At 38.8% G+C, this 26,488-nt stretch overlaps 1 protein-coding gene across 1 annotated transcript in view; it reads left to right on the forward strand.

Moving 5' to 3' along the window:
- dgkb (diacylglycerol kinase, beta) overlaps positions 1-24,890 on the forward strand; it is a 53,819-nt gene extending 28,929 nt beyond the window's left edge. Inside the window, exons 20-25 of the mRNA XM_026370145.1 lie at positions 5,322-5,386; positions 14,288-14,378; positions 15,767-15,962; positions 20,633-20,753; positions 20,952-21,012; positions 23,127-24,890. Of these exons, the coding sequence (XP_026225930.1) occupies positions 5,322-5,386; positions 14,288-14,378; positions 15,767-15,962; positions 20,633-20,753; positions 20,952-21,012; positions 23,127-23,234 (642 nt within the window). The 3' untranslated portion in view covers positions 23,235-24,890. The remainder of the gene's footprint in view (positions 1-5,321; positions 5,387-14,287; positions 14,379-15,766; positions 15,963-20,632; positions 20,754-20,951; positions 21,013-23,126) is intronic.
- Positions 24,891-26,488: the final 1,598 nt, after the last annotated feature.

Below are 26,488 nucleotides of genomic sequence, written 5' to 3' on the forward strand. Positions count from 1 at the left end.
GGAAGTGTGCAATAAACAGCGAAAATAAGATTGTAGTGATGTTTGAGATGTTAAAATATGAACTAATAAATACAATACATTAAAAATAAAAAATAAATGCTAAATAATAATATTTAAATTCTATTTTAATAATAATAAAACCCTAATGTATATGCATAATGTGTGCATTCCTTATAGTATAAAATGCAACTTGTACAACTTGTACTACTTTCTAATCTAGAGGAGTTTTGGCCTCAGAAGCAGCTATGTATAGTATTACCAGATAAGGACCTTGTGAGCGATTTATGGTTGTGCAGCAGTGGGCTGCAGCATAGATTTAAAACCTACACATGCAGCTACTATGACTGTGCTGCAGTGATGTGCATCTCTTAAAAACCTTGGTTACCTGTTGGGGAAACAGACATATCAAGCAGAGACCACAGGATCTGTAATTGGCCTATTTGGGGTGCTTGTTTTCCTCCTACAAGTTTCTGATGCCAGTAAATCCAAGAAGCAAGTTAAAAAAACAGGTTAGTGCTTTTTTTCAATATTAGTAACATAATTTTAACATATGCTGTACATCTCCACTACAATTTTATATCACAGACAATGATAAAAAGGTGACTATTTAAGGCAAATGTTAAAATAGCCACCATCACTCTATGTTACAAAGTAAATCAAAGGAAACATAACTGAAGCACAGTATTGTCTGATCACATTCAGTCCAGTACAATACATTTGTCTAGTGCCCATGTGGTACCATTAAGAGGTCAAATCCACAGTTGAACTATAAATAAAAAACATATAATATAGTACTGTACAAAACTTCATCTATCCTATTGATTTTTATATAGTGTATCTATGGAGCTGTGTTTTTATGCATCAGTTCCCCACAGTTAGTAATTCACAAAGAAATGTAGCCGTTTTCCAGCAAAGGCAGGACAGAAAATGCCTACTTGTCAGTGTAAACAGTTTAACTTTAAGTATGACGTATTGTAAAATGTGCATTACAGATGTTTCATGAAGAAATAAATTAATTTAGTACGTTAGTTTGGCCTCAGGAGGACACATAATCTTAGTAAGAATGTAAACATAACTGTGTTTGTTTACAAGGAAAACCCACAAGATATATTTTAAATGGGACCTTGGGACCACTGGAAACAACACAGTGTCAGCTAAGCCTGTAGAGAAGAGCACATGAACAGGGATTTCAGAGCTTGGAAATCAGAACAATACCAGAGTGAGTTCCAGTAGTCCAGGTATATATGACTGTGGGTGATTCTCAGTGTGTCAGAAAAGGGCAAAAAGACAGGCAGCCTCATTTTTGTCTCGAATGGAGCTTTTTAATGCATCTCCTTTTTTTCTTTTTCAATCTCTTCACTTGATACCATAAACTCAAACTAATTGACCCCCGAAATAATTGCTGAGTTTTATACCTTAATGGGACAGGTTGATTCCTTCTTGCTGAACAAACTTGAATGAGAACATCCTTGCCCTGGGTGGTTCATAAAGTCATTACACGTCGTGTTGTCTTTGCTCTATTAGTGGGATTAGTACCCAGCAGGCGTGACAATGACAAATGAAGTTGTTTGCAGGGGATTAAAAAGACTTTGAGCTCTCTATGGATTTGAGTGTGATACTGTATAATATTTTGTGACACATTTCGCGTTGAATTTTTTTGCTTTCCATTGATTACAAAAGAAAGATTATGCGACAAGTCAAGCTAATAATTACCTCACAGATTATGCAGATGAAGGGTAGATTGTTTCTGTAATGATGCTCTGGAAATCAAAAGATCAGCAGTAGGAGCCACCACGGACAGTGAGCGTCAATACCAAGAAATGCTTCAATCCAAAGTCATTTAAAGAGGATTTCAGATGTTTTTCAATTTCTATTTTTCCGAATGCTGACTCAAAAAAAATCATTAGTGTCAGTGGCTGACAGTCAAACTGCAAAATTCACTGTACAGCTTCATCGTCCTCGTCACTTTGAGCCTCTAGTCCAGGTGATTCTTCCAAGAAACAGTATCATCTTTTTTCTTTTTGCCAATTCCAACCTAACCTTCTGCCACAGCCCGGTTGGACTCAGAATTAATGTTGCTATCCCTTTGGGAGGATGTGGAAGTGACGTGAAGTGTAATGATCTCAATCAGGGCCAGGGGTGAGAGACAGAACTAATCACTGAGCACGCTCCACTACCATAATGCAGTCAGTCGCCCTAATGACCCTGGCACTCATGTCAAAGCCATTACTCTCCCCTGTAGTGAAAGGCACATCAAACCACTGGGGCCCACTCATAATTGGACTAAACTTTGAGCTATGAGAGGACATTACACATGTCCTGTATTAATTTGGGTGCCAGATTTTTACATTGGTAATTATTTGAGGGCAGCTAGGGGGAGAAGAGAGTGAGTGAGCTGACAATGTCCCACTGCCGCGAGGGAGTCGAAGCTCGAAGATGTGAATGTGTCCTACATGTGTTGACGGCGTCACTGACTTGTGCTGTATTATTAAGATTTTACAGTTAAGTTTTTACAAACTCAACCAGAATCTGGACTTGAAGTAAGTTTTTAATTGTGTTTCAGAAGTAAATACATGGTAGTTCAATCCATTGATATTGATCAAAAGTTGCAGATATTTTGACAATATTATCTAGCTTAGTGTCCCACTCGCAGCTTTACAGCACTTTACTTTGTAAAGTGCTGTTTTCATAGTTAAGAATGACCACTGGGCAGTTATTCAGAAATGTAGTTATCTAGAATGTATTTGTTGATTTCAAAGACTGAGCTCTTTGAAGCAAACTGCTTCAAACTGAAATGTGTAAAATGTCTTTAATGAAAGAGATTTTTCCAAATCGTCAGGTAATGTTTTATTGCAGATAAAGTGTTTAAGTCTTGGAATTGGGAAAAATAAAAAAATTCAATATCATACTCTACTGAAGAAAAAATACATACAATAAATTCCTGCAATAAAGAGGCGTTTCATTGTCGTGTATTAATGCACCTTGGAGTATGAGTCTACATCACTGTTGAGTTAATTCATTGTAGTAATGTAGTAGTGAGTATATTTTTTCACACAAGCACAAAAACACTGCATTGTTGTAGAATGACAAAATGCAGTATCCACTCTTGGCTGTTTGAAATCGCCGTTTAGTGTTGCAAAGCCACAGCTCCACTTGTACAGATCTCAGATAATAGACCCCAAACCAAAGGGGAGACGGCCTCGCCTCGCTCCTGCTCTCTTGTTTGCAGCTATTGTCCTGTTTGTAAGAAAATCAAGTTACAATCTCTCAGATATATCCATCATCTTACCTTTCTGGCTCACGTTGGAAGCGTGAGGCGAGTCTGCGGGGATCTTGAAGAAATCTTTTGGTCTTCTGCTTACAGCTTCTTGAAGAGACATCAAGAGAAGCTCCATTGATTTTTCTCTTTTGGCTTCTCCTAAATTTTTGTACAGAGAGCTAGCAGGGGGTCCTCCCTGTAGGTGCTGTTTCAATAGTGCCACTCAAAATGGAGTGGGTCAAAACAGATTGCTTCAGTGGAGGGGGGAACAAGCCCAAAAAGTTTAGATCAACTTTCTCTGACTCTGAGATGTTTACAGAGCTGGACATGTTTGTGTGCTTGTCGGAGTTTGGTCTGTTTTCCACAAAGGCCTTGCCAGCATTTTTCTGATTTAGAAATGTAAATTAAGGGATATTTTGGTCTTATTTTCCTTGTAAAGTTTGTTGGTTTAGGCTTCTAGTGTCTTCTGCATATTTTGTGACACCATAGAGCCAACATGTTCATAAGATACTAATACATTTAGTTTGCTATAATCATTCCTACTGTTAATTCAAGCCATTAAGAACTGTTAGATAGTAGCGGAGGTAAAGTGAGGTGACCTTTGAACTTGGTAGGTGGATGTCTCTTCCCTTTAATACTGACACAAAATCAGTGACTTTATTGATTTTGGTTTAACTTCTAACACTGCTGTCATGTCCAGACGTTTTCCAGGACAGAATGTGTCCCAACTGTTTGCAATTATACCTGACAGAGATCAGGAACTTGCCTCACAGAGCTTGACTTTAACAGGGCCTTAGACCAAACCACAGTCACAACTGTTCATCTGCTGCAAACTGCCGTTTTGTCCGTAATTATGGTTAAGAAGGTCTAATTTGCCCAGAGTTTAAGTGCAGCTGCATCTTGAGTTGATAACGTTCAGTACTTATGTAAAACCCTCAGTTAGGCTGAAGATGGTTTCCTTGGGCAGTGAAGACCACCTGAACATGTCCTGCTGTATATTTCTTATCGGGTTACCACACTCTTTAGGAACCCTTTTCCTTATCATTACTCGCTTCACAACATTGTTGGCTAACAAAAAATTATCTCAGAGCAAAATTCAAAGTATTTAAAATATATACATTCAAAATACTTCAATGCAGTCTGCATGCGTTTGCAGCTGTAAATTCTTCTGCATCTCATTTTAAATTAATTTTCTTCCTATTACTGAACTACATTATCATCATTTACTATAAATATACCTGGTGTATGTTCACACTGAAGTACTACATAACAGTCTTACCACACTGAGATGGTGTTAATATACTGGTGAAATGTCTCCATCAGTCTCACCACTAGCATATGTAACATGAACTGTATCGTCTTAACACCAAGAACTCCAATGTGGCTGCACTTTTTGCCACAGGTCACAGAGAGTGAGAGAGAATCAGAAAGGGTGAGAGAAAGGTCGAGAGTGACATATATAGAAAAAGAGAGGTAGAGGAAGGGAGAGAGAAAACAATGTGGTTGCTGGGGTGTCGGCAGCATCCTGTAGGTTACTTGGGAGCTGTGATTACTCACAATGTGTGTTTAATTAATTAGCCTGTGTGGAGACAGTGTGCTGCTCATCAGGGTTTCTGTCAATACGTCTCTATCCCAGGCTCAACCCCGCTACCACCTTCTTCACACAGCTTATTTCATCTCATAGAAATATGTTCAAGGCACACATCAGGTGCAATGGCACCATTTGTGAAGATGTGGGAGAAGGTGCCTTGGATGTTAAAGCAATATTTGCATGGAAATATTTCTATTTCTGTTGTGAGTGTTAAGTAACTCCACACAAGGGACGAGAAAATTTAATGTCAGAATTGTATGTTAACATATTTCTAAGCTTCAAATAGCTGCAACAGGAGCTATTACATAAAAAAATCACTCCAAGCATATACACTGACTCCAGGATGACGAGTAGTTTGAACAAAGAGGCCGTAACTACAAATGTTACTGTAGATAGAAGTCTGAAAGGATAACACTTGTTTTTTCTAAGTAACATCTGAATCTGAGCTAAAGATGTGATTCTGTCTTTTAGGATGCGTCCATTGCACATCGTTTCCATGTTATGAGGGAGAAGCATCCTGAAAAGTTCAACAGCAGGTATGTACACTGCACCCAGACTAAATAAACCTGTAGTGCACATACAGTGTAGCTGCTCTGGAGCTTAGCATGACGAATGGACAGGCCTCATATTTAGCATTTGTGAATACCTTGAGGAGATGTGTTCACCTTTGGTGATGAACAAATGTGGCATCTATGTTTCCATCAATATTTAACGTCTTCAATACATCTCCACTAGCGCCAGGGAATAATTGCAGGCCTAATTGAATTTGCTTGGCTGGTTTGACATCACGGATCAGTCAGACTGATGACACACAGCCTCCTAATAATCTCATTTGTACTCATTATCATATTTTACCATGATCTTAGTACAACATTTAGCTAACTATCCTTTTTCTGCTCGTTGCTCAAGCATGCAGATAGTGAAGGAGGTTTCGAATAAACACAGACCTGTCATGTAACGGTCACTGGTCATTATGAGGGATGAGCCACCATGGTGGAGAAATGCCAACAAACAGAAGAGACTGCAGCATTATCAACTCTCAAGTTGCATGATTAAACAAAGAGAGTGTTGAGTAGTTGTGTGAGAAATGCGTGGCAGCACATCGCTGTTACTAAACAGTTCTCATGTTTGAGTACAGTTCAGTCATTTTCTATATCTAAGTACACGATATACAAACTGCATCTCTATTGTTTTATCCCTTTTTTAAGCTTTTGTGAAAAATGATTGAGATATTTTAAGAAAATTATTCTGTCTGTTATTTGAATTCAATTAATAATTCAGGAGGGGGAATGGGTTTAGGATCTCTCTATTACACACTATCCTTGCCAATTCAATAATGCATGATTATAGTTTTTCAAGGTAGCATAGATTTTGTTGGATTTGTCCAAAGGGCTCGTGTCCATTGGAAGTATATTGCAAGTTATCACAGAGTAATTTTCCTGCAGCTGGAAGCTCTTTCTCAGGATGTTTAGTGACAGTGGAGGCCAAGTGTGGTATGGCTCAGAGAAGATTTTATTTCACTACTTAGTCTACAATAAGTATGTTTTTCACTGGAAGGAATGAAAAGATATTAGAGTCTGATGAAAGGGTTCAAACATCATAAAACTCAATAAAGCAACGCACTGGAAGCACTCATTTAAAGTAAGAAAAATAACAGTATTTGAGCTTTTCATGATTCCATGAAATACAGAAATCAAATTAACATCACTACAATTTACCATTATATGATTAGAAATTAAATGCAGTTGAAAAAATAAGTTCAGTTACTTTTAAGGACACACATCATGTATGATATTACACAGCAAAATTAAAGCAGTGACACCAGAAAAGTGTTTTGCTTTTTTTATTAACAGCTTGGAACAGTTACCAAGCAACCTTCCTCATGCCTCCTCCAGAAAAGTGAAATTTAACTAATTAGTGCCTGATTAATTTTATCACATATTTTGTTACTTTAAATTCAAATATCTCACTTTCCATTGTTTTAAAAGCACACTGGGTTTGTTTTCTAACATAATTGTCAAGAGATAATATATGCAAGGTTATAGTCAGCTCAGATTAGATATAAGCACGTCTACTTTACATTTAAAATAAAATCATTGTGCTATATTTCAAATATATGATACTAGGTTTCTGATTATTTAACGACTGTTTACCAGACTGAAATATTATAAAACACAGATTTTTCTTTTAAAATGTTTGCAGTCTCTTTTGACTCACTAGCATCCTCTGAATGCATTATATAATTATTTTAATATTTCCTGAAAACTCAAAATAATAAAATATCTTTTTTCTAGTGTTTAACAGAATGTGGTTTATATTGTTAGACTTTTATAATGTGTCTTATCTTTCACGGGAATTACAAATGCGCCTTTCTTCATATATTTCAATTATCCTCCAACTGCTCTTGTTTCTGCTCTTGAACACATTTCAAGGACAAAATAAATGTGAATTATTAAGCTTACAATTTGACAGCAGTAACGGCTCTTCACTTCCCATATGCACCAAATCTATACATTTTGTCATCATTTGACCTTAAGGAAACTGCATTTTTAATCAGCTTTAATTATCAACCAAACAACATCATGTAGCTTTTCTTAATTATGAAATGATGGGATTTTGTTGATGAAATGAAGGGGTTATACTCTCTGTCTTTCTCCGTTCATTTCTCTCATTCTATCCATCTTCTGTATTTGCACCTTGGGGTGATTACAAGGGTGAAGGTGTGAAGATTTGACACTCGGCAGATAGATTCATTTACTGCCACTGCCGGACCTGGAGGTGATAATGAGGTCGAGGATTAAAAGCAGACAATCAGTTGGCCCGTGACGAGGACCGTGCCACCTCCTCCCCCATCACAACGCTCTTCCTCGGCCGCTTTGTTAAAATCTACTACTCCCTTTTCCCCCACTTTTTTTTTTTTTTTTTTTTGCTGATCTCCTATGTAATTACACACTAATCTCTGACTCTGAGGGAAAGAGATGGTTAGTGAGAGAAAAGAGGGGTAGAGGAAACAAAGGACAGAGGGTTTTGAGACGGGAGAGATTCTCATCTCTCCTACAGTTTCAGATTTTTTTATTTGGTTTGTGAACTTCACATCGGTAGATTGTGAGCTACTAACCAGATGACTGTTGTGCCTCCGTAGTCAGATCGCCCATGATCTTCTCAACTGATTTGAAAGGTCTGGTATTATGGAAAACACAAAAGATAGTATTGTTTGTTGGCTCAAACCTGAAACTTGCTAAAATGTAAGCAACCTAACCTGCACTCAGTTGAACACAGTTGAACACATCCTTTGTACAAAGAAACACATAAAAGTATGTGTATGCGAACATTCATTCTGAATCTATTCTGCCTGTTTCGCTGTGCAGACTTTGTGTTAAACAACTAAAACATTTGCTTAAGGTGGCAAAATACATTTCATTAAGTTGTTAATTGCAAGTGTGATGGGATGCAAATATGTTTCTGCAATACCAGTAGTGGTACTAATGCCAAAGTGACCAATAATACTAATAATCCAATAGTTGGCCTCAGGTGAATGGACTTTTTTCCAACAAGAGTTTAAAAATAATAATTTTTTGCTACTTTTTTGTGGCATCCAGATCAAAATTTTGCTTTTCACACATACTAGACATAAGGTTTGTGAGGGGAGATCTGATTTGGGACCTTTCAGCTGCAGCATGAACACTGCTGCGGCTTCACCTGCAATGTTTGTTTATTGTGTGGCATCAATCATTGCACCTTGATGTTCCCATGATATTTACTCTGCATACCCAGATCTATTTTTGGTCCTGAGACATCTAACACTGTCAGCACGCTCCTCCAGAGCCACTCTGCCCCCGTGCGCCCACAGGCCCTCGCTGTGCTGTGTAACCATCCTGAGTTAACCTTTCCTGAAGGCACAGGGAAGCCCAGGCATGGAGCACTTTTTAGCATAATGAGTATGTTCATCAAAGCCCCGCGATGTGCTGGATGGGGCCGCCAGATTCACCAACACACGCACCCATCAACACGCCCATGCTAATGTGTGTGTTCACATGTACATGTGTGCACGTTTCCTGCTGAGCTGGGAATGGAGCCACAGGTGATGACACTTTAAATTACACATGCACACACACTCATTTACACACACACACACACACACACACACGCATAGTGGACCTTAGTAACAGCCGCCATCGGACCTCATTTGAGGATGAAATCATTTATGTGACCAAAGTGTCATCTATAATTAATGACCACTTGTGTGTAATTTAGAGGGATCTCACCTGTGGCCCCGTCCCCAGCACAGCAGTGAGAACACAGACACAAATAAATAAACTCAAAGAAACGGCACATAATCTGGGATAGAAATAAAGAAAAATCATATCTCTAAAATTTACCAAGTTTAGCATGATAATAATGAAACATTGAAGATACATTTGTCCATATTTACAGCATAATATGATATGAATTAATAACCAAAAGAAGGATATTTTTATTTTTTGATTACATGCAGTTCTGTACTGTGCATATACTAGTCAGAAACCTTGATCTATCTACACAGACAGAGAAATTGTTTGAATATGGCTAATAATTATTATTATAGTAATAAAGGTTTCAGTTCTGATTCGTGTTTGCAGCCCGTATAGCCACCACCATGAAGAAAAGGGTAGCTTGTATAGAGAAAAATCAGTGACAAAAACATCTGCAGGGAACTCATTTGTGTTCTTAAACTTGTAAGTGATAATGAAAATTATTAAGAGAACTATTATTTTAGAAGTTTATCCACATTTTTATCACCACATGTCTTTATTCTCTTGAAGCTAGGTAGTAAGAGAATAGACATTAACTGTAGCTTCTCTTTTCAAAGAGCCCCATAGCAGCATAGTGGCATGTGAGTTGTTTAGATACATGATTGAAGACAATAGAGTTATATTTGTAATCAATATAGGTAATAATTGCAGCTCACCTGTCTCCATTATTTCATGTGATGCAACTTGATACAACACAGCATACAAAATGAATTCACAGGTAATGTCTGTCAGTCTAGTCTGTAGCGTACATTACAACAAAAGTCATCTCAAGGCTTTTTACAGTGTAAAGTTTAAGACCTTACAAAATATGAAAATGAATAGATTAATGTAGAAAACCCAACACTCCTACCTAATGAATAAAGATCACTGACTGAATCACACTCCCACTGTAGACCATAATTTAACTTCTCCCTGCTGGTGTGTTGCTGGAGGTGTCAGACCTTGGATAAACACATTGTTACATTTCCTGAGGCCTTGTAAACAATATGAAATCATTAATTAGCAGCATTGCTGTGTTACAGTAGGTTTGTATGAGCTGTCTAACAGTTCCCAAAAGTAATGTTTGTAGTCAATACATCATATATCAATGAATTCAAGAGGCTGCTGATGTCAGATACATTTGCCACAGTTCCACCTTCAGAGCTGTGAGTTCCTAACCTATAGGCACCCAACAAAGGGTCACAGGACGATCTATCTAAATGAACTTATGGCTTTATTCCACAGCCGCCTTCAGTGATGCTAAACTTGACCACTTCTTATCTTATGTCCGGCTCATTGAAGAAACCTGTGCAACATGACAATACGACAAAGAGGTGTCATTTGTTTAAAACATGATAGAACAAAAAGTGTGAGAATAATCTACAAGCGTAAGCACTGACTGCATGATTTGCAGGCCAGAAGATGTAAAAATGCAAGTCCAGGTTATAGCTATTGTTGTTGCTTGTTTTCAGACGTGCTTCACATTTAAATAAAATAAAAGTTAAAGTTATTTCAATTTCAAAATCACTTTGTTTCAGTTTTAAGCTAATTTTACACTGCAGCTTGTAAAATAATCAAAGTGTCAAACTTATCAGAAAACTTTCACCGTTCTCTTTTTGTATTTGCTCCTAAAGATGCTGGATATTTTAGACTAAATTAGTTCTTTTTTCTATGCTCCTTGGAACCATTGCTGTGAATCTGAAAGAAATACATTTTTCAAACTGCTTGCTGCATCTCTGAAGGCAAGACAAAGCAACTTGGGTCATTTCTCAAACTGCCAGTTGGAGTCAGAGCGCTCTAGGCAGTGTCATGTTAAACAAAACAGTGCATTGATGCAATGCACAAAGAGTTGGTTATGTCAATGTGATATTTATCACCTCTGATCAAGAACAAATTAGTGTGAAAATAAGGTCATAGATCATTGTGGGTTAGATTAAGTGTCAGAGGGGGAAAAAATCAATGGCGGTGTGCCTCACGTTCAGTGTGGCCGGTGGAAAGTGCATCTAAAGGTGCTGTTGCCTCAGGACAGCAACGCTACACTGAAGCTTATCGCCTCTGACATCCTTTAATATGGTGACCAAGCAGTGGTGGCTTGATGAACATGAGTGTGTTGTTCAGATTCAGGCTGTTTGTCGTTCTGATGTTCAGCTCACCTGTCATTTACCTTTTCCCCTTTTTTCTTACGTTTTTCTAAAGTTCTTAGTGGTTTTGTTGTCATGACCACATGGTTTGTATCTGTCCTCTCTGTTTTCAGGTTTGTTTTACGATTTGTTTGTGCAAATTAACGACACCTTAGTGGCTCTGGAAACCTGAGCCACTGTTTTCTTTTGGCCTGCTGTGACTACTACAGCTGATCTCACATGCACACCGCTAAAGTTATTATTGCAGGGGCATTTTGCATTGATATACTGCAGGTAAAATTACAGCAGAGGCCTTGTGGCTACGCAGAGAACTGAAAACCTGCTACATTCTGTACAGTGTGCTGCTGGTTTTCTGTGATTGTTTGACGTTCACTCAGGAAATATAATGCATGAACTTCTAAGATGCCCTGGAGGCATGCAGAGGTTAAAGTGGCCAACAGTTTAAGGAAATGGGCACTTTGTGTTTACTTTTATTGCTCTTGTAAATTAAGATCCTCCTAATCCACCTTAAAAGTATCATTTTACTCCTCCGATTAATCCCAGGACTGCTGCTCACTGTCAGTCATCAAATGAGCCCAGTGTTTAGCATGAGTTGGCAGATAACAAATGACAATCCAATTCAGCCAATGAGAAGTTCCTAATTACCTAATGAACAGGGACATGAGGTGATTTGTTGCTGTGATGCACTTGTTAGGTTAAGTGGTGGGAATTGACAGGACAGTGAGATGTTTGTCTCTGTATCTAAAGATGCTTTAGTTTCCTGTGTTTCGTTCTGTAGCTTCAGGTATTAAAGAGTCTTGAATTTACAAAAACAACAACAGCAAAAGCTAAATGCTTCAATAAAGCAAAAACAAAGGATCCAAAATATTTCCTGTATCCAGCTTCATTCTATCCATCAGTCATTAACCATTAGGTTTGAATAGTTTTTTTGAAACAGCCACCCTCATTTGTTCGTGAAATTCCCCAGTTCTGTGTTCAAACTGATGATGATGATGGAGGAGATGTAGGGATGTGTTACTGTTTAAAGCTTCTCAGCATGGCCCTGTCATCGTCCTGCCTCTTCCCACCTCCCTGCTCCCATCCCTCTTCTATTGACCAGGTTGCAGATTATAAATCAGCTGTGAGTTGGGCTACCTTGCAAGTATCCTAATGAAAGCTCATTTATAAAGTGGCTAAATGGTCCTGACAAAAGTCCTAATGAGGAAATCAATAATTCAGTGATTGTTACTCTGCTTATACTAATACGCCCCTCTTGTAGTGCTTTGATTCAAGCTAAGAGAGGCAATTTTTTACTGTTTTCAATTCTGCATGTCAGCACTGTTGTGGGTTTTTTCAGTCATGAAGCTTTGAGATAAATGATGTGTTGTTGTCTGTTGTTTCTCTGAAAGATCAAAAGCTTCGTGCACTTTGTGGTTTATTTTATAGAATTCAGCTCAAATTTTTGGGAGGAGGAATGAATGCAGAACTCTTACTGATTTTAATTTAGAGGGAACGAAAGCAGAAAATGCTCAGCATTGTTGATCATACACTGAGTAACAATGTACAACAAACAAGATAAAGGAGTATGGACATACTCTAACTTATTTCCTGCCCTCAGTGAATCCTGCTGCAGTCAGTCTGTTTTGACTCAAAGCACTAGGATGAAGAGACTAAAAGTTGAAAGAAAACACGATCCATTGAGCAACTCACCTCAGACCAGGGGTGAGTGGAAAAAGTTAGTTTTGACTTCTTATAAAGCTCAGTGTTACAGTCTCCCAGAAATATTTAAAATGTGCAGAATCTAATTCACTATGCTGAGTAAACAGTTGGTGATGGTTTTTAGCTGATGTTCAAGAAGTGTTGGTAATGTTTATTTGGATTATGATCCAAAAACCTCAGGCACATTACACTGCAGTTATTGGAAATTCATTTGTCATTTTCTAAATTGGAGAAAAGCAAAGTACATTTATTGTAACAGATCTGCCTTAAAGATCTGTTCCATCAATTGTCCCTGAGCAGTGATGTGCAAGATGACAAAGAAGCTAATGTGGAAACCAGTGCGTAATCCATGTGTGATTTGTTTCCCCTTTTCTATACATACTTCCCACTTAAAAGAGACTAACGTGATTAATCAAGAAACCAAAGTAGTGCTCCAATCTATAGATCCCTCAAAGATCTAAACTGGGGTCAATTACTGATAAATCTTTCTCTTTTAGCTGCCGTTTATGTTTAAGACTCAATTTATGCACTTTGTTAATTCAGTTGTTGCAGAAAAAAAGGTAATTAAAGTGCTATAACAGCACACTTACAGAAATGTTTAATCTGCTGCTCAGATATATACAGTTGTTAAATGTGGTATTTGTCTTTAAATTCCACATGACCATATTTAAATGTCTGAGGTCTACACTGTTTCTGTCTGTTTATATGGCATATGTTAGCATGATTACTGAGGCTACACAGACTGCTGTATTATGTCTAACTTCACTAATACAAGATAAAAAAAGACATTTGATTCTTGTGGCCATAAGAGAACATAAGCAGTATATGGACAGATGGTGACTCACCCCTGCCAGCTCATTGATCATCAGCCTTAGCAATGTGAGTGTGTGCGTAGGAAGCCTGGGGAGCAGCACACTAGTCTTCTGCTAATTGCAGGGGCAGTTAGATTACCCTCTTACACCCCTCACAGGGCCTTAATGTTGAGCATGTGAACCCACTGGTCACCACATGGGCTTCCTCAGATACCTCCTAACTTGCTTTTTACATGTCATCGTTATCACATTATGCTTTGTTTAATGGAGTTTAATGACTGCATGGTGAACATTGTAGCTGCATTTCCCGTGTACTTTCAAAATATTTTTAAACACAGTTTTGCAGAGTAGTTTTCTGTTCCTTTTTCATAAGGTCAGCATATAGGCGACTAGAGAGAGAGATGAAGACAGAGGGTGCTATGACTGCACAAGCTTCAGATTTTGATGTGGGGAAAACACTCCTGTTTCCTCTTTTCTTGCTTTCTTTGCAGTTCCTGTTGTCTTGTCTTTTTCAGAACAAAGAATAAGCTGTGGTACTTTGAGTTTGGCACTTCGGAGACCTTTTCGGCCACATGTAAGAAGCTCCACGACTTTCTAGAGGTTGAGGTAAAGCAAAGCACATTTTTCCTCTGTAGAGATCTGTCTAAGAACATTTTAAAGTCACTGTTTTTGTGAATTATCCTTTCTTATCCCAAGCAGCTGCACATTCTTTTTATTATTGAAGTTGAAGTCTTATACACAAGTGAGAATGATGGAGCCTTCTGGTCAACTCTTATTCCATAAATAGCCCAAATTTGTACTAGTTTCAGAATCACCCAGACAAAGTGTTGATGTGTGAAGGCTATCTGTGCACCTCCCCGTCCGCTTCTCACTAAACCTCAGTTCAACACACAGGTAATTAGCCCTACATGACCCTGCTGTGTGTGATATTGAGTGATAATGAAGATGGTGTCTATACAATTCATCTTCCTCCTTCTCAGATCTATCCACACAGTGAAGAGGTCTTTATTAATTAGTGTTGGTTAAGTACCTACTGGAAAAGAACAGGTATGGAGGTGAAGATGAATCCAGACTGGTCCCAGCCCACTTTTTTTTGGGAATTAACACTTTCAGAGTATTACACGTCTCACAAAATAATAATGATTCTGATGGAGTCTTTTCAGCTTAATAAGATCAAACTGACAAGAATTGTAGTATCAGGCTGAGAGAGGGAACAGCTCAGAGCCAAAGGAACGGTTCAGGAAGAGAGAGATCTATGTCCTAGCATAGACAGAGAGACACTGAAATACCAATTTATGTTTAGGCTCAGACTTAAAACTAAAACAGCATAGCCGATTTAGGCCCAGTTTCAGACAGAGAGACAGGGTAACTGTCATTCTCAGAGAGGGAAACATCTGTGTTTAGAAATACTGACACAGATTCAGGCCCCGACTAACAGACTAGGTCTCCTACTTTACCTGTAGGAGGAGTTGTTTCTGGGAATTCAATAATTTATAGTACAAAGTCCATGTATTTTCCATGTGTAAATAGAACAGGTCATCATCTGGAGAATTCACCACAAGCAAGTGGTTGGCGATGTTTCTATCATGCGACTTTTGTTGCAGTGTAAACAAAATACTGCCTCATGTGCCTTCTCCAGGCTCTGCAGGTATCCTTTTGCCCAATTCAAATGGAGTTTTTCCAGTAGGTGAGAATGTGTCTGACACATCCTATGTGTGAAAGGGCAACTTCGGACAATGCCTGAACCTGTTTCTCCAGACATTATCTGAGTTCATGTGAGAAAACAGCAACAGAAACTGACTTAATCTCAGATGTACAGTAAGGTTCAGGTTTAGTTCAGAGAAAGTTGAAATACATTCTGTTCTGTCTTCAGTTGATATTGAATTTTTCAGTTTTAGTACAATACCTGTGACGTGCCAATGCCCAGATTTAAGAAAGATGCTGTTTACATTGTTGTCCTTTTAGGAAATCTTTTTCTTTCTCCTTTCTCAAAGTGTGATGGTGTTACACTGGACCTCAGCAGCATCTCCCTGGAAGGTATTGCCATTCTCAACATTCCCAGCATGCATGGCGGCTCCAACCTTTGGGGCAAGAGCAAGAAGAGAAGGGGTAACCGCAAGGGGGGGAAAAAGGGTCAAGACAAGAGGACGCCAGTGGTCGACCCCAAAGAGCTCATGTTTTCAGTTCAAGGTAACTTGACAGCGGAACATATATGTTAGCAGCTAGAGTAGGTCAATGTCAATGTTCAGTCAGTTCATCACTTTGGTCCGAACAGACAGAACTGTCTTATTATTATATGGATTAGATGATTCAGAAACTTTGTTCATGTATCCAGGGTGTCCAGAAGTAGCCTAGTCTTTGATCCAGATACATTTCTCAACATCTGTAGGAAGGATAACCATGAATTTTTATCAGTCACTATCTCCAGACATTGAATCGTGCTGACTTTGTTATTTCCCTAATTGATACTTTTAGTTTGCTGCAATAAGGCTTATATGTATATAAGCTAATATATATGTTAGCATGCTGATATGCTAAACTCTAAAGCTGATAAACATGTAAGACATTACCTGCTAATCAGTGTGACGTTAACATTTTGACACAGCACTGTTGTGCCAAAGTCCCAAGAGATCTCAGAGAGCCGATAACATGACTTACTCTGAGGCTCTTTCTTCTAAGCTCTCATGAGACACATCCAGTCTGTGTCCTTGCTCCTATCAGGGAGATCAAAGACTAAACTTTTTACCAAACTTTTCCAGAGTTCATTAATATTTCAATGATGACAAGGTGAATCATAGCCAGCGGGTTTTGTTTGCAAAGAAGAGGTGCAATCACGTCACTGTTTGGAACTGTCACTTGTGTATTAATAGTCTGTGTAGTGGACAGGCTCAGTTAATCAGAGCGGACTGATGCGGGTGTTGGGCATACCCCCGAATCCATTTACGTCAAAAGGAAGCCCGTCAATGGGAATACATGAATGAGCGGAGCAGAATGAGTCAGCTGCTCTGTTGTAACTAGTGAAATGGTGCGAGCCTCTTAAAGAAGCTATTAGGAAAAAAAATCTAAAGTTATTAAATTACAGTATGTTAGTCATAGTGAATTAGGAAGTAGAGTTTAGTTTTGCTTTTCTTAATGGTTTCATACTGGAAAAACTCAGATATGTTGCCATGAATTCTGGATTTGTTTGCTTTTTGTGTTTTATTTTCCATCATGTCCAACTCCTCTCATTCATGTGATGCACAGTATGTTTTAGGTTTCCTGGTGCGATGGTGTGTTAGTTGTTAGTACTTCGAGATAAAGTGAATGTTACAATCAATGTCAGGCTTGAAACAGGTCAAGTCAGTAAGGATCTCCAGACATGGCTGCCAGTGATCCCTTATGAGACTTCACTGGTCAGGATATGACTGCTGGAAAAACAGATCTATGTGAAGCTATGAAGCTTTATACATTGGTTTTTCCTTTTTTATCGGTTGAAGGTTTTAGTTTCGTTCAGATTTCATGGCCATTGTGCTTTCACAACCTGATTCATTCTGTCTAATAAGTCCCCAGTTCGCAGCAGCATTAACTGCACTTCTAATCCAGACAATGAGAGTAATGTAAATCACAGCAAGGTCACGAGAGAGTGGAAAAACCAGGAACACCAGCAAAGTCCTAAAACAATCAGCCCAAGCAAAACACTCAAGACATTCTTGAACCATCATGCAAACGCTGTTGCATGCTGGAATATTTATCTGTTACTTTTCTAATGTAATGAAGTGACTGCCAGACAAAGGTTGGTTCTGTTAGTCACAGAAGAGAGCAGACTATGAAGAAGATATTTTAATCAAGTCAAAGCCCAACTTTGCTATGAAGAACACTCCATTAATCCCTGAATAAAAATCAATCATTGTGTCATTTGTGGCCACATTCAGAACCTGGGAAGGCACTTACTGCGAGTGGGGAGTGTGCATTTGTGTGCCACTATGTCTTTGTGTGTTCATACCTATTTGTGTCTGCTGTTCATGTGTATGTGGACGTACAGTTATGTGTGTAAATGGATGCCCTTGCTCAAGGTGCCCTCAAGGTGCACGGCCTAACTTGTCAGATCAAGAGAACGGCATATTTAGAGGTAAACACAGGAGTGCATTAGACCAGAGGGAGCACGACACACAGATCAAACTGTTGGCAGGGATTATTCAGGTGTGTGTTTGTGGCTGGATGTATGTGTGAATGTGTGTGGATGAGTAGATGGATGCTGCTAGGGGAGAAAAAAAAACAAAAAAAAAAAAACGTGACCTTTCGGGAGCTGTTAAATCGTCCCGCTGGTGACGCCAGGAGACAAACCCCTCAGGTGGAAGGGAATGGCTGCAGAGTGAATTATTTAGAATGGGACAGAGGCTGTGCAGGGGTGGGGTGGTGGGAGATCCATGTGTGGGTGGAGGGGTTGATGCTTGGGACTGATGCCCCGTGACAAGTCCCATGAAGCTTTCATTGGAGGATGGGTCTTCCTCCTCCTTCCGCCATTCCTCCTTAGTTTTACTTTCAGCCCCGCTCCGCTCCGTCACTGTCTCTCTCTTATTCCTACACTCTCACCCTGTCGCTCCACATGTGTCAGTGCAGCCGCAGGCCTCGACAGTTAGTTGTTTGACAGCGACAAGGACACCATTTCTAATCCTGCACTCTGACGGAAAGACACAACTGAGATTAAAGCTGTAGTGCTGCTTTTGTGAATCTCCCATATGGACATTCATTCATATAACTGTCTCACTCAGCCTGCTTTGTCACCTTGTCTGTGTATGTGTGTGTTTATCTAAGTCAAATATTGGTTTGTCACACAAGCGGGCTGCGTAGTGTTGATTGTAGGTTAGATAAGAGGTGTTTTAGTTTATATTTAGCCTCCAGCTGCTCATCTCATGTGAATAATTCAGCCTCCTTCACCCATAAACACTTACAGTAGGTGACTTATCTTTGTGAAGTAAACATGATGCGTCATCTTTGATTATTATTCTGGGTAAAAAACAAATTAATGGTTGGTGGTTCTAGAGAAAAATGAAAGTTGACCAACAAATGACATTTAGTAATACCCATATTCAGATTATATCTCTGCACTTTACTATAACAGATGAAAATAAATTTAATATTTAAAGGCAATATGAACAACCAATTTGTTGAATTAAATTTTAATTTTAAAAGATAATTTTTAAGGTTATAGAGGGTTCTGATACTGTGTAAAGTGGCTGTTTTCCAATGCTTTGAGTCTTTATGCTAAGCTAACATCATTTGGCTCTAGCTCAGTACTAATAGTATAATATTAATATCATTCTTCTGTTTGTTTTTAGACTGAAACAACAACAAACATGGACTTCATTCATCCATGCTGTAAAAATCCTGCCAAATGTTTGGTCAAGATCTTCTTTCTTTTAAAATCATTGCTCTAAATGCTCTTAAACACCTCATTCCTCAGGAGATGTTGCTCCTGCACAGCTTACTTCAGACCTCTGTACAAAGAAATAGCAGTTCAGAACATTATGGCCACATTGAGTGAAACCAAGCAAATGTGTTTTTAATCTTTTTTGGGAAAGCAGTTTACTCCAAGTTCAGTTAATAACCAAATAAATAGAAAATAGAAAATAACCAAGGTTATGCTTTGAAGGATGTGCTGCTGTCTCTCTTTTGGAGTCTATGCCTCGATGGGTCAGAGCAGGGGACCTGGACAGTTTTAGGCTGAGGATTTTAATATTGTGGCTGGTGTAGTTCATCGTACAACCATCCTACTGACTCCACTGTAGCTTGTTATATTTGGCAGACCGGCTCTATGGTCTTAACCACAGTTTGCACTCTTTTCTGATTTTTGTTACCGTATACAACAAGGAATCCCTATCACCATGGTGATTCTGTCCATCTTACGTGTCAGCACAGGTCTGGGTGAGCCATTTGCATTAAAGTGAGAAGTTCTTAAGGGAGGGGGAGCAGCTTTAAAGCCCAGTGTCAAGAGGTCTGCTGTGTATGTACACACACTCTTCCACTTCGACCCTGGAAAGTACTGCACTCACAGGTCAGCACTGAGATAGGGACGGACGCATGTCCGTCACCTTGGTGACAGCTGGACACCACAGCTCGGCAGCAACAACAACACCTCACGACAACAGCAACATTACTAACGACACTCCTTCAGGAAACTAACACGGCTCAGACGGCTAAACATGACAGCGATAAAGCAGCGTCTGTGACAGCAAGCTAACTCGCTCGCATGCACCAAGAGCCTAAAAATGGGTCTTAGTTTCAATTAGTGTCTGTATACTCCCAACAGCGAGGCAGCAGCTTCTTAATTTGTGGAGGGACGAGTCGATGGAGAGTCGGAGGCAGAACGGGCCTCTGAAACAGATGGGCCCTGCATGACACTGGGCTTCCAGCAGGGGCAAAATCAATGCTCATAACTGCAAAACAGAAGAGAAATTAATAATTATATTATCACAAGATTACTTGCATTGCCGGTGCAATCTAATTAATAGCTGTTTTGTTTGTAGCTTGTTGTTCTTGTTGCCTTCTTTCTTTTTTTTTAACTGTGAATGTGAAATCTTTCAGAAGCAGAAGGAAAGACCTGAAGTGAGAAACATCATGTGTCATGTTCTTTTATTCATCCTTGCTTTGTTTCTCACTTCTTTCCCTTCTCATTTTCTTAATATTTTCTTACTAATTCCTACACTCCACATTGTTCTCACTCGCTGTAGATGTTATTTTAAATCTAAAATAACATCAGCAACGTCTAACTTTCTATTTATCAGCATTGATTACACTGCTAATTCTCAAATTCACCTCAGTGATAGCAGTGGAAAGTCCAGTTGACTAGCCATGTTTATATATATATTTATTTGTTTCAGACCTGTCTGACCAGCTGCTGGAGGTGGTGGGACTGGAAGGAGCCATGGAGATGGGTCAGATCTACACCGGCCTGAAGAGCGCTGGAAGACGTCTGGCACAGTGCTCCTCTGTGACAATCAGGTCTGTGTTGAACTGGATTAAACTACTGCACAGAAAAAAATGCTGGTCAAGTTAGTGAATGGTTTTTATTCTGATTTTGTTAATATTAGCTTACGAAGTTACACACATTCTGTTACCTGTATGACAAAAAATAAAAGGTAAAAAAATCTGTATATCAGAGTTATTATAAGTTGTAAAATTATGTTTTATTTGTTACAGAACCAGTAAATCTCTTCCAATGCAAATTGATGGTGAACCTTGGATGCAGACTCCCTGCACTGTAAGTGAATAAACGTATTCAGTTTTTTTTCAGTGTAGCACATGCACGTGGGTTTTTGCACTGGAGAAGTGTTGATGTAAGAGGAATCATTATTAAGCTCATTTTTGTATGTATTGCATGTTTGTAAAGCAAACAAACAATACTACAATACTGCATACAATTTGATATATATACAGATTCACAGTCCAATCTGCTACAGTATCTCCTCAGCACTTTTCTTCCCCACAGATCACTGCTTTGTGCTAATTTATGATAACAAATACTTAACGACGCAAATCTTACTTCTTCTAATTTGCTCTAACTTTGTCACAAAGATGTGACAAACCTCGACAAGTGTTTGCTCTCTGTCCAAGTTGTTCCTCAAAATTCAACTCATCGGTTTTGTGTTGATTACAGTTGTTTTAGACTTTAATTACATCACCACTGCAGATGAAGTGCTGCTGAGATTTACATATGGATCGCTCAGTGCATGACGAAACGAGTAGCCTGCAAGTGCTCTTGTATCTGCTGGCACATATCCACAGAGCAAAGTTAGGATCTGACAATACATAATTGTGCGGCAGTGAGTGAATATTCTTCATACTGTATGTTGGTGCTGAATTTGAATCAGTCAACCTGATAAATGCTTATAAAAACACGACGGTTCAAATGGGATGTTATCCTACTAATTATTAACAACAACAACTATGCAAATGCACCTCAGTTCCCCTGCATGAATAACATATTTAACACCATCAATCTATTTGCATTCTGAAGCAACATATGACATGTATCACTGCCTCTTTGATAACTAGGTCTGCAAACCTGCTATGAACTGAAATGTCACTGTATTTCCAGAAAATGATTAATCTTAAATGAAGGGCCCTCATGTTTTTCTTAAATTTGGATGATCTTTGAAGGCTGAGATACGTAATTAATTTGTTCTAATTGTTCAAATTTCTCTGCCATGTTGCTCTCTAAGTGGGCTCTTGATGCAATTAAGTGCCTAATGTTGCATATTTAAAATAGAGGTCCACATTTATCTCAGGTATTCCTTCAGATCTTTCTTTTGTGACCACTGTCTTGCCTACAACGATTATTGTGTAACGTACATCAGAAACATTAAGTTCAATCACGTTTAATGATGGAAGGAAGACTACAAAAGCTGGTAATTGCTACCGAGTCAGAGTGCAAGTACAATAAATAGTAGCTTCTCTTTGAAGTGAATGTGGTCTCCTTAATGCAGATGGCAGCATTTCCTCTCCCCATTACTGCGTTTAGACTCTTCAGTGCAACAGTATAATGAACTACATGCTTAATATGACAACACTTGATGGTTTTTATTTGTTGCTCCATTGATCTACGATTTCAGCCTTCATCAGAAATGGCGCCATTGTTGGGAAACAGGATATTAAACCCATGAAGCCCACACTTTACCATAATCCACCATAACATATGTCACAATTTGTTTTCAGAGCCACAAAACCCAGGCATTCTCATAGTTTGTCACATTAAGGACACACAAGTGTACATTTATATGCCAACAGACCCTATTTGACAATAACCCATATGGAGCTAGAGACCCATATGAAAGATGTAATGTTGTTGATGCACTATTGAGTTCATTGGGGAGACAACAGTGGGTATAATAAACTTTGTTGTTTCTTAAGGAGGAATTGTAGTGATTTAAATTACGAGTAAAATAAACTGTTCCTCATAAGCTCTACAACAGCTATGAGTTTTGTATTGAATTTTTCTTTTAACACAATTTTAATAATTAACTAAATACAGTATTCAATATTGCAGTACCACGTACAGTTGTACTTGCTGCACTTCTAGTGTTTAAAGTTCGAGAAAGTTCAATATAATTTTAAAATTAAAATAATTGTGTTCAATTATTATTTAATACAGTACTTTTCCCCACTACATTTATCCGACAGTTTGATTTAATTTGCTGATTTGTACTATAAAAATATAATAAAAAATAAATAGGAGGACTTACTGTGGTTTAACTGAAGTAGTACATTTTTACAGTGCAACAACACCTGTACTGACGCCTCGATTCCTGGTTCACAAATAACTTGTCACTGTTCAGTTTTAACTAAACATCAGCTCTTCTTTGCTCCCAATGCCAGATTGAGATTGTCCACAAGAACCAGGCCCCGATGTTGATGGGACCACCACAAGGCCGAAGTTTCTTCTCTTCCGTCATCAGAAGAACACGCGCAGAGAGCAAAGACTGACTGATCCATCACGGTTTAAGACCTTCAAGGCCTCCCAAGCACATGCAGAGCAGCAGTCACAAGTGGATCGCTCAGCCTGTTAATGAAGAGGGTCTTTGAAGCCTGTCTGAGAGCCCAGCGAGCAGTAGCAAACTGTAGGTTCAGTATGTGTCACCTGCACCGTGGAGACGTCAGTGAGAACTCCTCATTTGATCCAGAATGAGGCGCGTTTGGGACTGATGCTTTGATCTGCAGTGTGTAGTGTAGTTTAGCTCCAAAAATACTGACGCTATTTCAGGAAGTCCACTTCTACAAATTTTCTAAGTCAGTTTTTATTTTTGCTGTTGTGATCTGTGCCATGTGGAACAAGTCCACAGATGAATGTGTTATGTGATATGATGTATTTATTTATTTATTCATATTTTGCTGCTATTAATGTTTTCTAAGGTTTTTTGCATTTGCATACCCCAGATGCATGATGGACAGTGAAAGAGGTTGCTGCTGTTGGAGTTGACATATCAGGCGTTTGGAGCTGATCTTTCCCACATGTGTTTAGTAAGAACTGAAGTTTCTTTGCTCAGCATTTCTTCTGCATTTCACTCACAAACAGCTTCGAGTAGTGAAAAGACACAGTCACTGCCGCTTTCTTTTAATGGTTCCCCAAGTCATCCTTGTCATGTTTTGAACAGCCGTGCTGCCGCTCCGTCAGTGGAAACGTTGGGAATGATTATTGATAGTTCATAATAAATGCATGACACTCTTAGATTTACGTTGCACGAGAGGTTTCCAGACAGTTTTACCTAATGTGTGCACACTTTCTGTTGCATGATTGACTTCGTCTTTGAATCTGCATCTACAGTGCAACTCAGCTTAACCATATCATGCTTCACTTATGAGATGGCTGCATTTTTAAAAGCTCCTTTCTTATTTTTTGATCAGGTACTCAGGTACTTTTAAAATGAAAAGCTGCAGTGAAAAGGCTGCAGACTAGTGTTCAATCAGACTGTATGTTAGTACTATCACACAAGAAGCAGTTTGACCTCCTTTTCATCATTGATTTGTTCTGATGTCTTTCAGTCTGCGCTGCATAAAAGCGTACATTAGCCAATTAAAGTCTAAATACAAAACGACTGTTGACATATTATAGTACAGTCTTGATTTGAGGAATCAATAATCACAGTTAATCCCAATCAATAATTCGTTTTCAGATGATTTTACAGCTAATAATTTGTATGCCAGTGGTAATTTATGGGATATCTTCTGAAAAAGCAAATTTAAAAAGTATATTGTATAAAATCAACATAAATTCAGCTCAGTCTCACCAAAGACACATACACACAGCATCTTAAATTTTGGGGGGGATTTATTACAGACTCACGGCGTCAGAAACACCTGATAAATGTCTTATCTTTAAAAGAATTGCACTCCTGCATGTTTTCTGATTATACTTTTAGACTTGACTGTTTGAGTCTTTAAAAGTGCCATATGCCGGTGGAGACTGAGGTCCGATCAGTCGACCAGCTCTTTGCTTTGTAAGGTGCAGCATTTGTACAGTGAGGTTGTATTTTTGTACACAGTATTATTTATTTTTCTGCTTAATGCTTCGTTGTAGAACTCACTCCATGTCGTTCTGCCTAAAACAAACTCTGCCTGCCAATGTTTACTGGAAAAGTGATAATGGACATAGTAAAAAAGCTTTTACTGTTTGACATAGTGTCCTGGTGTTCTTTGCGTATTGACCTTTGAGCCTCTAATGCTGCAGCTGCCGTCGTCTGGTGCAAGTTAAGCTGCTTGATTGCAGGTTTTATTCAACAATGTCAAGTCAGGAGAGGATGATTAGACTCTATGTGCGCTCATTCCCTGATGACTACCTACTGTACGTTACTAATCATTCTTCACATTTGATCCCTTATTTTACCATTAAACTAATCTAAGATGACTATTAAAGGGGAATTCCACAGCACTGCAATATTTTAGTTATTCTCCTTCAACTTTAGGTGCATAACAGAAACACATTTTTATTTTGCAGCGTATCTCATTGTGATAAGTTGCATCTATGCCATATACTGTACATCCCTATTACTGCTCCTTTTGTCTAAATCCCTCTCTGTGACGTCTTCATGACTACACTGTGATGAAGAGGATCATTCTTTTTCAACTACGTTTGGCTATTATTAGGCAAAAATCTCTTAAGTATTCAGTACTTACAACTGCAGGGAGGTCTGTTGTGGAGGCAGCTCACACCATCTGTAACTGCTGGGAGATAAAATAGTTTCAGTTATGTCACGAGAATCTTTTCCTGACCCTAACCGTGTAGTTCAACGCCTCTATGGGTCATATTACAGTTTATGGACAAACCACCTTTCTGGCTGATTGGGTTGTAGGAGTTGTTGATTAAAGTCCTTTACACAGTACATAGGAATTCTTGTCCTGTTTTAGTGCCCACTCATATACGGCAGCAATCAAATCACCAGTAACAACAACGTCAATCAGAATGAAACAATTCACTCCAATAGAGGACATAAAAAACTGATTTACCATTTCAGTGAGTCTTTAAAGGCGCCTACAGTACGACCTCATGATCGTGGAGTACCAGCCGTATCTTCTCCTACTGTCAACTGTTCAGGACTGTAGGTAAAAAAGAAGCCTCTCTGTCCTGCTGCCTGAAGTGGCACTTGGTTTACTGCGTGTCTCAGTGTCAGATGGGTGGATTCCTGCACTTGACCTGCGTTTCTCCGTTCTCAGGGGGGTTCAGCAGGAGTGACACACTCCTTCACTTCACATCCACGTCACCTGCCTGGTATAAGACCCCTGCCTGGATCCAAGATGGCATCAGCGTGACCACTACTGACTTTGGATATGTCCACCTTTCAGTCAAGTGTTTGAAGTTACCTTTCAGAGATTTATATATTTTAAGGTTAAGCTGCTAAAAATGTACTAAATACAGGTTGGAATATTACATTAATGCCACTCTGTCATGTTTGCACTTAATAGGAAGTCAAAATCTAAAAGAAACTATTCTGGGAGACAGCGAAGCTCAGAACCTAAAGTTGTGGTCACGAAATGTTAAATCAGATTTAATTGTGTTTATTCCTGAAAAAAATATAGTATCAGTGTGAATGGTTTATTATTTGTACATATGGTGATATCTACTGTTGCTAAACATGTTCCTCTATATTTTAACACAGTTTACCGTGTGTTTGTCTGACAAACTTGAAATATAGGACACGAAAGCAGCCAGTGGTTGGTAAAGTGGAGCTGATTTAAATCACTTT

Source organism: Anabas testudineus, chromosome 16, assembly GCF_900324465.2.
Source record: "Anabas testudineus chromosome 16, fAnaTes1.2, whole genome shotgun sequence".
Taxonomy (NCBI): domain Eukaryota; kingdom Metazoa; phylum Chordata; class Actinopteri; order Anabantiformes; family Anabantidae; genus Anabas; species Anabas testudineus.